At 41.1% G+C, this 15,018-nt stretch overlaps 1 protein-coding gene across 3 annotated transcripts in view; it reads left to right on the plus strand.

Moving 5' to 3' along the window:
• The window catches only part of CEP164 (centrosomal protein 164), a 157,025-nt gene extending 153,171 nt beyond the window's left edge, over positions 1–3,854 (plus strand). For all 3 annotated transcript variants that reach the window (XM_089678613.1, XM_089678614.1, XM_089678615.1), the window contains one exon: positions 218–3,854. In XM_089678613.1, coding sequence (XP_089534739.1) covers positions 218–308 — 91 coding nt within the window. In that variant the 3' untranslated portion in view covers positions 309–3,854. The remainder of the gene's footprint in view (positions 1–217) is intronic.
• The last annotated feature ends 11,164 nt before the right edge of the window (positions 3,855–15,018 follow it).

Here is a 15,018-nt window from a genome sequence, read left to right on the forward strand (position 1 = left end):
TGGGTCCAGACGAGACCTCCATAGGAGAGTGCCGCAGGGGAGGTGGAGTCAGTGGCTTGGATCCAGGTTTCGGTGACTGCTAGGAGGTTGAGGGAGTGGGAAATAAAAAGAGGTCATGGATGGCGGTGAGCTTGTTGTATATATTTACATATATACTTGTTTGTAATGAGTAGTTTTCAATTTCTACCTTCTGTATTTTCCTTAACTGAATGCACAGGCCAGTAGGCTCATCCAGATCTGCAGCAGGAGCAGGACTTGTACAGCTCGGTCTAGATGAAAATAACCAAATCAGAGTGTACCAGTACTAGCAGAGATCAAGTCTGACTTGTTTCCCCAGAGGAATCAACCATAAATTTGGGCTACTGTCAACACTATCCTCCGGATTCATTAAGAAATGCTAAACTGGAGTCAGACAATTTAGATTTAAAGCCTTGGTACTGGACAACATTCAGAATCTTTCCTGAATGCCAAAAACACTCAGAAAATCAAGTTGGAACTATTACATTCAGCAAACCCTAACTGCAATGGAAATCTGTTACTGAGCTAAGTGTTGTGGTTGGTGTTTATGGCTGCCACATAGTGAAATGCAATAAGTGTAAATAGCTGGCATTTGTAAAGGAGTAATGGTCTGTACTTAAGAGTGACTATATTATTAACACCAAATTAAATCCAATAAATCCACCATATTGCAATCAGTACTTTCTACAATTAAGTGCCAAAGCTAGTGGTAATAAATGTCCTTAAGATAACACTGCATGAGAACACATACACTATATTGCCATAAGTATTGGGACGTCTGCCTTTACACACACATGAACTTTAATGGCATACTCGTCTTAGTCCGTAGGGTTCAATATGGAGTTGCCCGCCCTTTGCAGCTCTTATCAGCTTCATCTCTTTTGGGAAGGCTGTCCACAAGGTTTAGAAGTGTGTCTACCATTCTTCCAGAAGCGCATTTGTGAGGTCAGGCACTGATGTCGGACGAGAAGGCCTGGCTCGCAGTCTCTGCTCTAATTCATCCCAAAGGTGTTGACCTATCGGGTTGAGGTTAGGACTCTTTGCAGGCCAGTCAAGTTCCTCCACCCCAAACTCGTTCATCCATGTCTTTATGGACCTTGCTTTGTGCACTGGTGCGCAGTCATTCTGGAACAGGAAGGGGCTATCCCCAAACTGTTCCCACAAAGTTGGGAGCATGAAATTGTCCATAATGTATTGGTATGCTGGCACCTTAAAATTTCTTTTCACTGGAACTAAGGGGCCAAGCCCAACCTCTGAAAAACAACCTCACACTATAATCCCCCCTCTACCAAACTTTACACTTGGCACAATGCAGTCAGACAACTACCGTTCTCCTGGCAGCTGCCAAACCCAGACATGTCCATCAGTTTGCCAGACAGAGAAGCGTGATTCATCACTCCAGAGAACACGTCTACACTGCTCTAGAGTCCAGTGGCAGCATGCTTTACACCACTGCATCTGACATTTTGGATTGCATTTGGTGATGTAAGGCTTGGATGCAGCTGCTTGGCCATGAAAACCCATTTCATTAGGCTCTCTATGCACTGCTGTTCTGCTAATCTGAAGGCCACATGAAGTTTGGAGATCCTTCGCTTTTGACTCTGCAGACAGTAGGCGACTTCTGCGCACTGTGTGCTTCAGCATGTGCTGACCCCGCTCTGTCATTTTACATGGTCTACCACTTTGTGGCTGAGTTTCTGTTCCCATTTGCTTCCAATTTGTTAAAACACCACTAACAACTGACTGTGGAATATTTAGTAGCAAGGAAATGTCACGGATGGACTTATTGCACAGGTGGCAACCTATCTTGGTACCTCACTTGAATTCACTGAGCTCCTGAGAGCGACCCATTTTTTCATAAATGTTTGTAGAAGCAGTCTGCATGCCTAGGTGCTTGATTTTATACACCTGTGGCCATGGAGGTGATTGGAACACCTGAATCCAATTATTCGGAGGGGTGTCCCAATACTTTTGGCAATATAATGTATGCTCATTATAGGGCTTCAGCAATTGGTCTGAATCTGGAGGTCAGATTGATTTCTGAAGCCCCCTGAAATTATCTTGCGTGTTCCCTTTGACTTTTGTGGCAAGGAGGAACTTCACTTGCCCTGTAGTTTTTTTTTTTTTTTTTTTCCCTCTTACTCTGTTCACTGGGTTGTCCTCAGAAATAGACTAACACCCCGCATTGTCTATTGTGTAATCTGCTGCACCATCGCTGAATGTTGGGTCCCACACTACCATCTTCTTTGATGTCATCAGGGGTTGGTTGGCTGTATGTATCTAGTTCTTGCAGATGACCCTCTAATAACACACAGTGGTGCATGCCCAATGTGGTGGATATTGCACCAAAGCCTCCTGGGATGCAGGACATTAGTAACCCAGTAGGCTTGAGGCAGGGGGGAGACATAATTCTCACCATTCTGAGGAGCAGGAAGTACAGGTCATTGTCCTGGTCTCACAAGAAAAAGTATTTGAGGGAAAAAATGTTTGATTATGTAACCGGAAAGAGGAGAAATAATATGTAAAGTCACTGAAGAGGCAAAAGGGTTGCTATCAGGGCAGTTCTTATCATTGGCTTTGACATAGTAGTTGTAGGAAGTAATGGTTGCAGTTGGTTTTAGTATGTTTTTTAAGAGGTGGCTGACCTCTTTCTAGTGCTGATTTCCAGTACTTTTTGCCACTACTTTTCTATTTGTGTAACTGCTATAATGCTGTATGAAAAATTATCAAAATATTTGGAATTATTTCACAAACTTTGCTTTGTAGCAATTAACATTGAAAGACTTTCGTTAATTAATATAACAGTATTTTATACAGTGATAAATGCTCAATACCTATTTTTATTTTCAGAAAGTTACTTGTGTGAAGTCCTACAAAACAGTCTGAGAGATGAGCTGTTTTGTCCATTTCAGACATTCTTCCCTTTTTGTTTCTGACCGAAATCTTGGTATTATAGATGAGACAGACAGTTTTTCTTTCATGCCTTTCAGTACATAGGGTCCAGTATCTTATGTTAATAACAAGAATGTCTAGAAGGATTTTTGAACTCAACGGTTATTAATCTGATCGTAGTGCCCCATCCGCTAAATGTGGTTGATTTCTCTGCTCAGAAAATAGAAATGTTGCACTGTGATAAGACTTATGCAAATATATTGTATTTCTAAGTTTTAAATGTATCTATTGTAAAGGATTATGCAAATTGATGTAGATATGTAATTTTCTACACAACCTGTATATTTATATATAACATATTGCTTTATGTTTGATATATAAAATGGAGAGAATGTTAGCATGTGCACTCAGTTATCAGCTAAATACAATCCAAAGGGTCCAATACATGGCTAGTTCTTTGTACTGTTTAGATTGTTTGTTTGTTTCTTTTTGCTTTGTTTTTATTAATGACAAATGAGTTCAAGCAGTAGTTCAGATAAGCGTAACAATGACAGTACAAACGATCATTTACTAAGGTCCTGCATGTAGTGCATTTGCACGTGTGTTACTTTGGTGGTCCATGCAATGTTCACTAAAAAACACAGTTATACAGTCAGCTCTTCCTCCAGCAGAATGAAGGGATATAAAAAAAAAAAATAAGTAAAGTGTTATCCACTTTAAAATCTTTGAACTATATGACCCATTTTTGCAAGAAACCTTTGAAGCATGCAGTCCAATATTTACTTTCAACTATACAATGGTGCCTAATACTATTATACTGTGCCTTTTTGCTGATTATAATGTACAGTTATTTTGGAGTAGCCTCCAAGGTAGGAAGATGTGTACACAACTTTAATATTGAACAAGCTCCTGTGAGTTACAATAAAGTTACTTACTCAAAAATATTAGATTGCCATAATTCCGTTTTAACTATCTGGTGAGTGTGTTCAAGAGAAAAACTTCGATCACCAATTGAACCGGTTTGGAAATGTTCTGCTTATTTCCCACTATGAGATTAAAGTCAGGAGCCATGCTTGTTTGTGTGATAAGATAAAGTATGTATATGTCATATATAAAAATGATTATGCATTGGTCGAACCTTTTCCTAATGAAGAGTTATTAGGCCGTGACCGCGGGTAGCTTCCTTGATGTTAGGAGCTGTCATGACCTGTCACTCACTTTTTTTTTTTTTACTGTACCAACTCTACGGCTGATATTCCCATCCTTGCCTTATTTCTGTATGCCTCATGAATCACAGATCCAGTTTATGCAGAACAATGAAACCAGATGTCCTGGTCTGCATGCTTTTATTTGCGTCTTCAGCAAATGAAACAGGGATGAGGACAACCAAACTAAGGTTGAAACTGAAAACAAACAAGCAATAGTAACACCCATATCTCTGTGTTGACAGGTATGCTTCAGCATTGCATTGTGGGTGTAGAAATATTGATTCTTCAATGATCATCCCAGAAATGCAAATATATTGAGTTTTGATTGAATTATTTAAAAAATAATACATATGACTAGCCTTAGAGCAAACCTGTAATTTGCGTATTTAAAGCCAGGTAAATGGTTTCCGAATAGCTTGCCCCTTTTGCTGCTAGTAAGTACTCTTGATTAGCTCCCCTGTAGCCCCGTTGGCCTCCTTCAAAATCTGAGCTTACACAGGGTTTCTGCCACCACATAACAGCATTCAGGTGTGGTAATTGGCTGTTCAGATAAGAAGAGCATCACATGCTCACCCCCATACCCTGATGCACTTGGGCTGTGATAAGTGAAAGGAAAGTAAGAGCCGTGAAATAAGCAGTCTGCTACTTTGCCCTCAGTGATCCTATGCAAACTCCAAATATATCTTTGTTTCTGTGCATACATTTTTGTATACTTTGTCATTTCTAAACAGTGTTATGATGTCTTTATTGTAGATATGAAAATCTAACATTGCTGGGACTTTATATTTATCAGGATGGTACACACTGTGCTTCAAGTCATATTGTTTGTCTTTAGATTTGCCTTCCATGCTTTATGCTCCCAGTTTAAAGTGGCACATCTACTACTTAATGACCCTGTAATGTATATTTCTTGAAATTGTTCCTTACTGTGTTTTTCTGCCTCTATGTAACGTGATTCGTGAGCTCTTGAACCTCAACTTATTTCTATTTTTGGGAATGAGCAGTGCTTGTTATGTGTGATCATAAGCACTGCTCTGTGCACAATACAAATCACATATTCCATAGTCCCTAGTCATTCTCAGGAGCAAGCATGAGAGGGTGAATATGCTTCTACAAATAGTAGGACCATGTAGAACAAACATAGCTACCTTCTAACGGAAGACCACAGCAGCAAAAAATGACATTTAGAGATTTGGTGAAGACTGAGAGCACCAGAAAGTACTTTTTTTGAGTTAAGAATACATACTTGAATAGGTTTTTTTTTTTTTTTTAAACAAGAGTTTAGTGTCACTTTAAGGGTTTTTTCACACCATGTTTGTTTGCGTGTGTTTTTATGCAAACCACCACACATTGTTTTCTGTGTGCCCTGTTGATAACTTGCATGTGCAGTGGTGCGCAGAAAAATGCAACTTAATAGACATGGTGTGAACAAGCGCTAAATCTTGAGTTTTAGTTCACGCAAAATGAAATGTCAAATTGTGATTTGTTACATAGGGTGAGGTACTGCCATCCCTATATAAAGTGTGTGTACACACACACACAAAACCATTGACACCCATGAAACATTTCAAGAGGTACATCCCCAATATATATTATTATTATACAGTATTTATATAGCGCCAAAAGGTTTGCTCAGCGCTGTACATTGTAGTGGGGGACAGAACATGAGACAATACTGTAACAAAACAGTACACGGGGGGTTTGAGGGCCCTGCTCTTTCGAGCTTACAATCTAGGATACTGCGATAATCAAATTATTTACATTGCAATATTATATTTACAGATATAGTATCAATAAGTTGTGAAACAAGTAGGTGCTACGCCCAGAGATAATCCCCATGGAGGTGTAATGTCAGTCCTCTGGCTCTGTGTGTCTTCGCAGCCCAGATGCAACTGAATGATGAGGATTGGTATAGCCGGCACTCGTCTTCCCAAATTATAAACTTTATTTAGCAAGTAAATTGTGCATATAAAATGGCTTACGTGTTTCAGCAGTAAGCCTTAGTCACAGCCATAAAGTACAAGTCAGGACATTACATTTATATATACCAAATAAATGAATGTAAAAAAGAGACTCCTCCTCATACCCATCAAGCAATTCAATAGTTTAATCAGCCAATTAGTGGCAGGTGCCACGAAATACCCTTGATGGGTGAAAAGATTCACAACAGAAAAACTTTGAAAAGCGTGTTTTTCGCTGTTCAAAGTTTTTTTTGTTGTAAATCTCTTCACCCATCAAGGTTATTTTTTAGCTCCTGCCACTAATTGGCTGATTAAACTATTGCATTGCTTGATGGGTATGAGGAGGAGTCTCTTTTTTACATTTATTTTACATTCATTTATTTGGTGTATATAAAGGTATTGTCTAAACGTGACTACGTTATGGCTTACTGCCGAAACACGTAAGCCATTTTATATGCATATTTTGCTCGCTCAATAAAGTTTATTATTCTTGAAGATGAGTGCCAGCTATACCAATCTTCATCATTCAGTATCAGTAAGTGTATGCTCCTGATGAATTATTTCAGTATCACAAAACATGTTGAGGAAAGCTTCTTTGTCCAGAGGATCTGTGTGAAAATCATTCTACGGCCAATCCAGTGGAAATAATATTGAGCTAAAACAAATCTCATATTATGTATGTGATCTCTGTATAAACAAGGATATAATATGATTAATTGCCCTACATTGTGACTATACGATATCAGCCACCAAAACTGTTTTAGTGTATCTGTTGTACAAAAAAGTGTGTAAAAATGTTTGATCATATGGAAGTTGTGATAGATTGCTGATGTACCGCTTGAAAAGACCCATGGGTGTCAATAGTTTCTTCTGCCCATACATATTAAATCTTTTTAAAGATGAGTCTCAGGTACACGATGGTGGCCAGAAGATTTAACCACTGAAAGATCTTAAAAAAGAACTATCAGCATTCTATCACAAGTGTAGCAGAAATGGTTTTTACATGTGTTTTGTTTTTTCCCTGTAATAAAGTTATGCTTTTATATATTTGTGTTGTGGTATGTTTTGGATAAACCAGTGGCAAATTGCCCACGTGTAATTTTTAAAAAAAGTTTAAAATTTAATTTCACTCAACTTTGTTACAATTGCAGCAGTGAGTCAAAAAGTCTATGTATAGACTATGTATAGATAGAAAAATGGACCTTCTTTGCAACTTGTATCAGTCAATTATAAAGGTCAAATTTCCAAGACATTTAGTACTCCTAAAGTGCCTTGAAAAAGTATTCATACCCATTGAAATTTTCCATATTTTGTCATGTTACAACCATAAACGTAATTGGGATTTTATGTGATGGACCAACACAAAGTGGCACATAATTGTGAAGTGGATGAAAAATGATAAATAGTTTTCAAAATTTTTTACAAATAAATATCTGAAAAGTGTGGCATGCGTTTGTATTCAACCCCCCCTCCCTCGCCACCGACCCCCCTCCCCCCAAATCAATACTTTGCAGAACCATCTTTAGCTGCACTTACAGCTGCAAGTCTTTTTGGGGATGTCTCTAACAGCTTTGCACATTTAGATAGTGAAATTGTTGCTCATTTTTCTTTGCAAAATAGCTCAAACTCTGTCAGATTGGATGGAAAGTGTCTGTGAACAGCAATTTTCAAGTCTTGCCACATATTCTCAATTGGATTTAGGTCTGGACTTTGACTGGGCCATTCTAACACATGAATATGCTTTGGTCAAAACCTTTCCATTATAGTTCTGGCTGTATGTTTAGGGTCATTTTCCTACTGGAAGGTGAACCTCCGCCCCAGTCTCGAGTCTTTTGCAGACTCTTACAGGTTTTCTTCTAAGATTGACCTGTATTTGGCTCCATCCTTCCACCCATCAATCCTGACCAGCTTCCCTGTCGCTGCTGAAGAAAAGCATCCCAACAACATGATGCTGCCACCACCATGTTTCATGATGGGGATGGAGTGTTCAGAGTGATGTGCACTGTTAGTTTTCCACCACACATAGCGTTTTGCTTTTAGGACAAAAAGTTCAATTTTGGTCTCATCTGACCAGAGCACCTTCTTCCATGTGTTTGCTGTGTCTCCCACATGGCTTCTCACAAACTGCAAGCGGGACTTCCATAAAGGCCAGATTTGTGGAGTGCACGACTAATAGTTGTCCTGTGGACAGATTCTTCCACCTGAGCTGTGGATCTCTGCAGTTCCTTTAGAGTTACCAAGGGCCTCTTGGCTGCTTCTCTGATTAATGTTCTCCTTGTTTGGTCAGTTTAGGTGGATGGCCATGTCTTGGTAGGTTTGCAGTTGTGCCATACTCTTTCCATTTTCAGATGATGGATTGAACAGTGCTCCATGAGATGTTCGAAGCTTGGGATACTTTTTTATAACATAACCCTGCTTTAAACTTCTCCACAACCTTATCCCTGACCTGTCTGGTGTGTTCCTTGGCCATCATGATGCTGTTTATTCACTAATGTTCTCTAACAAACCTCTGAGGGCTTCACAGAACAGCTGTATTTATACTGAGAATAAATTACACACAGGTGGTCTCTATTTACTAATTAGGTGACTTCTGAAAGCTGTTGGTTCCTCTAGATTTTAGTTAGGGGTATCGGAGTAAAGTGGGCTGAATACAGATGCACACCACACTTTTCAGATATTTGTAACAAATGTTGAAAACCATTTATCATTTTCCTTCCACTTCACAATTATGTGTCACTTTGTGATGGTCTATCACATAAAATCCTAATAAATACATTTACGTTTTTGGTTGTAACATGACAAAATGTGGAAAATTTCAAGGGGTATGAATACTTTTTCAAGGCACTGTATATAAACAATCTCTTCAAATGTTTGAATCCAGAAATAAATATGTGAAATATATTATAAATGGAGACTAATAAGTTTGTCGGATAATGACCAGAAAAAGAGGATTAAACTCTTTTAACACACCCTGCTCAGACATTGTTATATGGATAGTAGGGTTTACCTTTACTAAAAAAACAGCATTCCTCATAGCTTGTTTTGTCACCTTTGTAGGTCTTCATTATGCATGTAGTCCTTGTACAATAGTAACAACAGTCGCAAGTAACATTTAACAGCCACAGATAACATACCTGCACTTCTGTTAATACATCATTTGTAATTCACATAGCCTAAAACAAATTTCCACCCCAAAATCTTCTGGAAGTTGTACTCTAAACAGTATTTAAGTGCCGCTGCAGACCCTCACATACTTGGCTTGTTAGGGAGGTGAATTTCCAAATGAGTGTCCATCCACCAGAGCTTCAGTTTAGGGAACACAATGAACATTAATTCTTTCACCGTTAGATTTAGAGATGCTAATGGATATGTTCCAGGAGACTGATTAATAGACACCCTCGCTCATTGGTCAGCAAAGCCTCCATAATCTTTATGCTTACTGAAATCTTAAAGGACATACAGTATACGCTACATTAAATGAGAGAACATACTGTATAAAGCCAGGGTCTTCCCCACATATTCCGTATAATCCAAACATACATTCCACTTCTAAAAATTAAGAAACACCACCCCACATGAAATGACAGAAAATATATTGAGAGGCAAGACATTTTTACACATAAATATTTCCTTTGCTCAGTTGCAGGGCAAAATGGATGTCAATTGACAGGTCCAGCAAAAAAAAAAAAAAGGATTATTATAATCTCTTGTTCAGCCTTTGATAATGGAAGGTCAACAATTTATATGAAAATGCTATTTTAGAAGAATGCTATCGATATCACCCCTGCATGACTCCCCAAAAAGCAGTATTAGACCCTCCGAAAAAATATATTGTTGCATTCATTTTTGTTCAGGCTTTGTTCTTTTATTTTTACAAGATGACCTGGCCAGTTACACAATGCCTGTCTTAGGGTGTCTCCATTGTGGGCAGAGAAGCAATAGAGACACCATTGGACAGCAGCACGGTCAGTCTCAGGAGAGAGTAGTGTTAGGTGCAGCAGCAGATTTAGATAGATTTGACTAACAAATTAAAACTGAATTACAGCTAACACTTTTTAAGAAGTTACAGCCGTAGTTTTTTCCTTCTAGGATAAAGGTGTTACATTTTACCTAAATTAATAAAAGCTTGCCATTGTAAGTACCCATTTAACTGTTAAATGGTTTTATTAAACCCTGTAAACTGACACTTTTTATGGATAGCTTGGCCTGTTAAAGTTGTGAAATAACACTTACTGGATTAACAGGTGAAAATAAAGGAAAACATGCTAAAAAAGAAAACTAATGCCACCACATCCAGGAATTGATAAGCTGCAATATAATTTTTTTGTTTTTGGGTTTAATACTGCTTTAAAGACATTTCATTTTAGGGTGGGCTTACAGGAAGAAATAATGTAAATGTTAGTGTTCCAGGAAATGTTAATGTGAGTGGGAGGCAGGGTATGGTACAAATCTTATTGCTGGAGCTCTGTGCCAAGAACTACTAGCACTGAACTTCCATTAAAAAAATCGAATGTATACCCAAGAAACTAGACAAGCAGTATGTTGGTCTTCTAACTTAGGTATGCCAACAATCTAAACCTGCACAGAACTTCAACATTAGCTGGTGAATGACATTTTACAATGTTCTTGCACTTTTACAAATGTATAAAAATAAAGCAGAATTCTTGGCATAAGGGTAAAAGCAATGTTAATGTTACATACATGTATGTAAACTGTTTTACCTACCATGGGATTTGTAAATCTGTTTAACATGTTTTGTAATTCTCACACTATTTCCACTCTACATAGCCATAGGTCATCCCAATATTTTCTTGTTCAGTTTAACAGCTTTGTTACCTGCCTGCTCACTAGTGATTCTGATTTCCTGACCAAGGAGCATTCTGAAGGCAGAAAGAACATAGAATGTTGCAAAGCAGGACCAAGAAATTGGACTGTTAGCCACATGTACAGTATAAGAAAGGTATGCCAATTACAAACTTGCTGAATTACAGGTGCTTTGACACGTATAGCCATTCACACATGCACATTAACTGTGCATTCATTTCTTTGCCTGGCATTCCTTCTTTAAATGCTTACTATTTTACCTTGTATAGGTAGAGTTGACTCAACTTCTTATGAAAACATTTAGCTATGCTCCACTAGGAGAAGTATAACCAAAGCTCTTTTGGCTATACATATCGTAGGGATCACAGGAGTGCAGAACGAAAAATACCCATTTTCATCCGCCAGTGTTATAAAGCCCGCTGTCAGCTGACATCACAGTGCTGGTCCAGGCTATGAAAAGATTCCAACCATCCACACAGAAGCCTACACTGGCACCTGGCTCAGCCTCTTGGCGATCCACTGAGAGCATGAGCCAGCCACTCCCGCCCCCTCCAAAGCCCAGGGCCCCAGTGAACCTCAAGTTTCATCATTTTAATGTCATTCAATATTAATATACAGTATTTATAAAGCGCCAATAGTTCACTCAGCGCTGTACATTACAAAGGGGGACAGAACATGTGACAGAACAATACCAATAGAATGCAAAACATGAGAGGATTGAGGGCCCTGCTCTTTCGCGCTTACAATCTAGGAGGGAGGGGATGGTGGTACAGGAGGAGATAGCTGTGAGGGATGGAGTGGTAGGAAGAGTGGAGGAGGTCGGCAAGTTAGCAGGGGGTGGGGTAGGCTTCCCTGAAGAGATGGGTTTTCAGGGTGCACCTAAAGGAGAGGAGAGTAGGTGATAATCTGATGGGTTGGGGCAGGGAGTTCCAGAGGATGGGTGACACCCTGGAGAAGTCCTGGAGGCGGGCATGGGAGGAGGAGACCAGGGAACTAGAGAGAAGGAGGTCTTGTGAGGAGCGGAGTGTGCGTGCTGGGCGGTAATTGGATATTAGGTCAGTGATGTAGTTCGGGGCAGTATGGTGGACAGCTTTGTACGTCAGTGTTAGGATTTTGAATTTGATCCGTTGCGCAATCGGAAGCCAGTGGAGGGATTGGCAGAGGGGGGTGGCGGAAACGGAGCGGTTGGAAAGGTGAATGAGTCTGGCAGCCGTATACAGGATCGACTGAAGCGTGGATAGCCAGTGGCGAGGCAGGTCAGTGAGGAGGGAGTTGCAGTAGTCGAGTCGTGATATGATGAGGGAGTGGATGAGCTGTTTAGTGGTTTCTGGGGTTAGGAACGTGCGGATTTTGGCGATGTTGCGGAGGTGGAGTCTGCACGAGTTTGTTAAAGATTGGACTTGGGGCTGGAAGGATAGGTTGGAGTCCAGAATGACACCAAATACTCTGGCCTGCGGGGCGGGTTTGATGGTGGCGTTGTTGGATGTGATGGAGAAGTTAACGGGGGGTGGTGTCCGGGCTGGGGGGAAGACAAGAAACTCGGTTTTGGAGAGGTTCAGTTTAAGGAAGTGGAGCGACATCCAGTCTGATATGTCGCTCAGTAAGTGTGTGATTCGGGTGGAGACCGAGGGGGTGAGGTGGGGGGTTGAGATATTTGTGTGTCGTCGGCATAGAGGTGGTAGTTGAAGCCGTGAGAGTGTATGAGTTGGCCAAGGGAGGAGGTGTAGATGGAGAAGAGAAGGGGCCCGAGGACAGAGCCTTGAGGGACCCCAACAGAGAGGGGGAGGTGGTAGCATTATAGATAACGCTGAAAGAGCATTGTGACAGGTAGGATGAGAGCCAGGAGAGAGCAGAATCTCTGAGGCTGAGGGAGTGTAGTTTTTTGAGGAGGAGGGGGTGGTCGACTGTGTCGAAGGCCGCAGAGAGGTCAAAGAGTAGGAGCACTGAATAGTGGCCATTAGCTTTGGCGGTTAGCAGGTCGTTGGAGAGTTTGAGTAAGGCGGTTTCGGTGGAGTGTAGGGGACGGAAGCCGGACTGTAGGGGATCAGGGAGGTTGTTGTCGTTGAGGTGACAGCATAGGCGGGTATAGACTAGGCGCTCGAGGAGTTTAGATGTAAATGGGAGCAGGGAGATGGGTCTGAGGTTGTTTGGGTCATTGGGGTCCAGGGAGGGCTTTTTAAGTATGGGGGTGATGTGTGCATGTTTCAGAGGGGAGGGGAAAGTGCTGGAGGAGAGGGAGAGATTGAAGATGTGGGTGAGGGAGCGTAGGATGGAGGGGGAGGGAGGTCGTAGGAGTTGTGAGGGGATAGGGTGGAGGGGGCAGGTGGTGAGGCGGGCATCAGAGAGGATCTTGGAGACTTCCTCGATGGTAGTAAGGTCAAAGGTGTGAAGTGTTGGGGGGGCTTCAGTATGAGGAATGTAGGGTGGGGTGGAAGTGGAGGTCAGAGCAGTGGTGGGGCCGTGGGAGAGGGGTGATGAAGGGGTAGCTGAGTGAGGGGGAACGGGGTTGGAGGGAGTTTGAACAGCGACGAAGTCCCTGCGGGTTATGTCGAGGGGTAGGGGGGATGAGGGGGTAGCTGTATAAGAGGGGACGGGTTGAGAGGCGTGTGAGTTGCGGCGATGTCCTTGCAATTTATAACGTAGTATTCAATATTTTCAAATTTGTTTACCAACTTTTACCTCCAAAATTGTCACCTTGTAACATAATCTTCCTATATAGTCTTAAAACAGCATTGCAGATGCACATTACACAGGCAGGCCTACTGTTGTGACCTACAGGCATTAGAAATGCCATGCAGCTGTCACTAAAGTCCATGCATGTAGGCAGAAAGTGGCTGCATGAGACGAGCAGCACTAAAATGCAACAAAAAAAAAAGTGAAACAAGTAATTGTTTACTACATAGCACTTTAGAAAATTAAATATTGTTTGATTAGACTTTTCAGATATTCTAAAGAGATATTAAAGAATATAAAGTTAATTTTGGCAGTCTGCCATGTTCTAGTGATACACTTTTTCCCACATATAACCTAAAGGACTAAAGTGGAATTTGATAAAAAAAAAAAAAAACTCCTCCTTTTAAGCTCCATGTTCCTTCTGGTAGTCACCTGATACTTAGGAGGAGATTTACTAAAGCTGGGGAATGCAAAATCAGCTGCAGCTCTGCATAGAAATCGATCATATTCCAGGTTTTATTGTCAAAGCTTAATTTAAAAACCACTTGCCTACTGGGCACTTTTACCCCCTTCCTGTTCAGGTCAATTTAAAAAAAGGTTTTGTTTCTATAATAAAATTATGCAAACAGGTAATTTTTGTTCCTTCAGTGATGTGCATTGATCAGGCAGCACTGATGGGCATCACTGATGGGCTGCACTGATGAAGCGGTACTGGTCGGCATTGATGAGGAGGAACTGATGATGATGCACTGATAGGCGGCACTGAAGGGCACTGACGGGCACAGATTGGCAGCACTGTTGGGAACTGATGGGAAGCACTGATGGCCAGCACTTTTGGGCACTTTTGGGGCTGCAGTGATAATCAGGGCGATGATAATCAGTGCAGATGTCTGCTTTGACAGTTGCCAGTTACCGGCAGTACTTCCGATAACCGGCAAGTGTATTCACATAGTGGTCAGCTGTGATTGGACACAGCTAATCACGTGGCAAAAGTCCACTGTGATTGGCCATTTACCATGGCATGTGATCAGGTGTGTCCAAAGGACACCACGATCACAGACCGTGCTGGGTGGGGTGTGTGGGGGGCACGTTCTGGGAGGACATCATATGACACCCTCCCAGAACTGGACTACAGTGCTGTACTCGTCATTCGGCTATAGCGCAGTAGTAAAGTGGTTAAGAAGCTGACATTTGAAGCGGATTGGCTACCATGCACAGCTGCACCAGATTCTGAGTGCACCTATTTTAGTAAATCTGCCCCTTAGTCTGTTCTTAGTAAAAATATTCGAAGAACAGCATTTGACCACCAATGAATTTACTCTTCAGTTGCAGTGATCATCCCTTTTGCCTCATTCTTCACTTGTTCTGTGATTCAGTTCCTACTGACGCTTCATCTCTCGTCAGAAGGATTTTGTCCTCAGGACAGCAGGTGGGAAGTCTGG

The sequence above is a fragment of the Staurois parvus genome, unplaced genomic scaffold, assembly GCF_062004578.1.
Source record: "Staurois parvus isolate SC_StPar_1 unplaced genomic scaffold, SC_StPar_1.0 ptg000207l, whole genome shotgun sequence".
Classification (NCBI taxonomy): Eukaryota; Metazoa; Chordata; class Amphibia; order Anura; family Ranidae; genus Staurois; species Staurois parvus.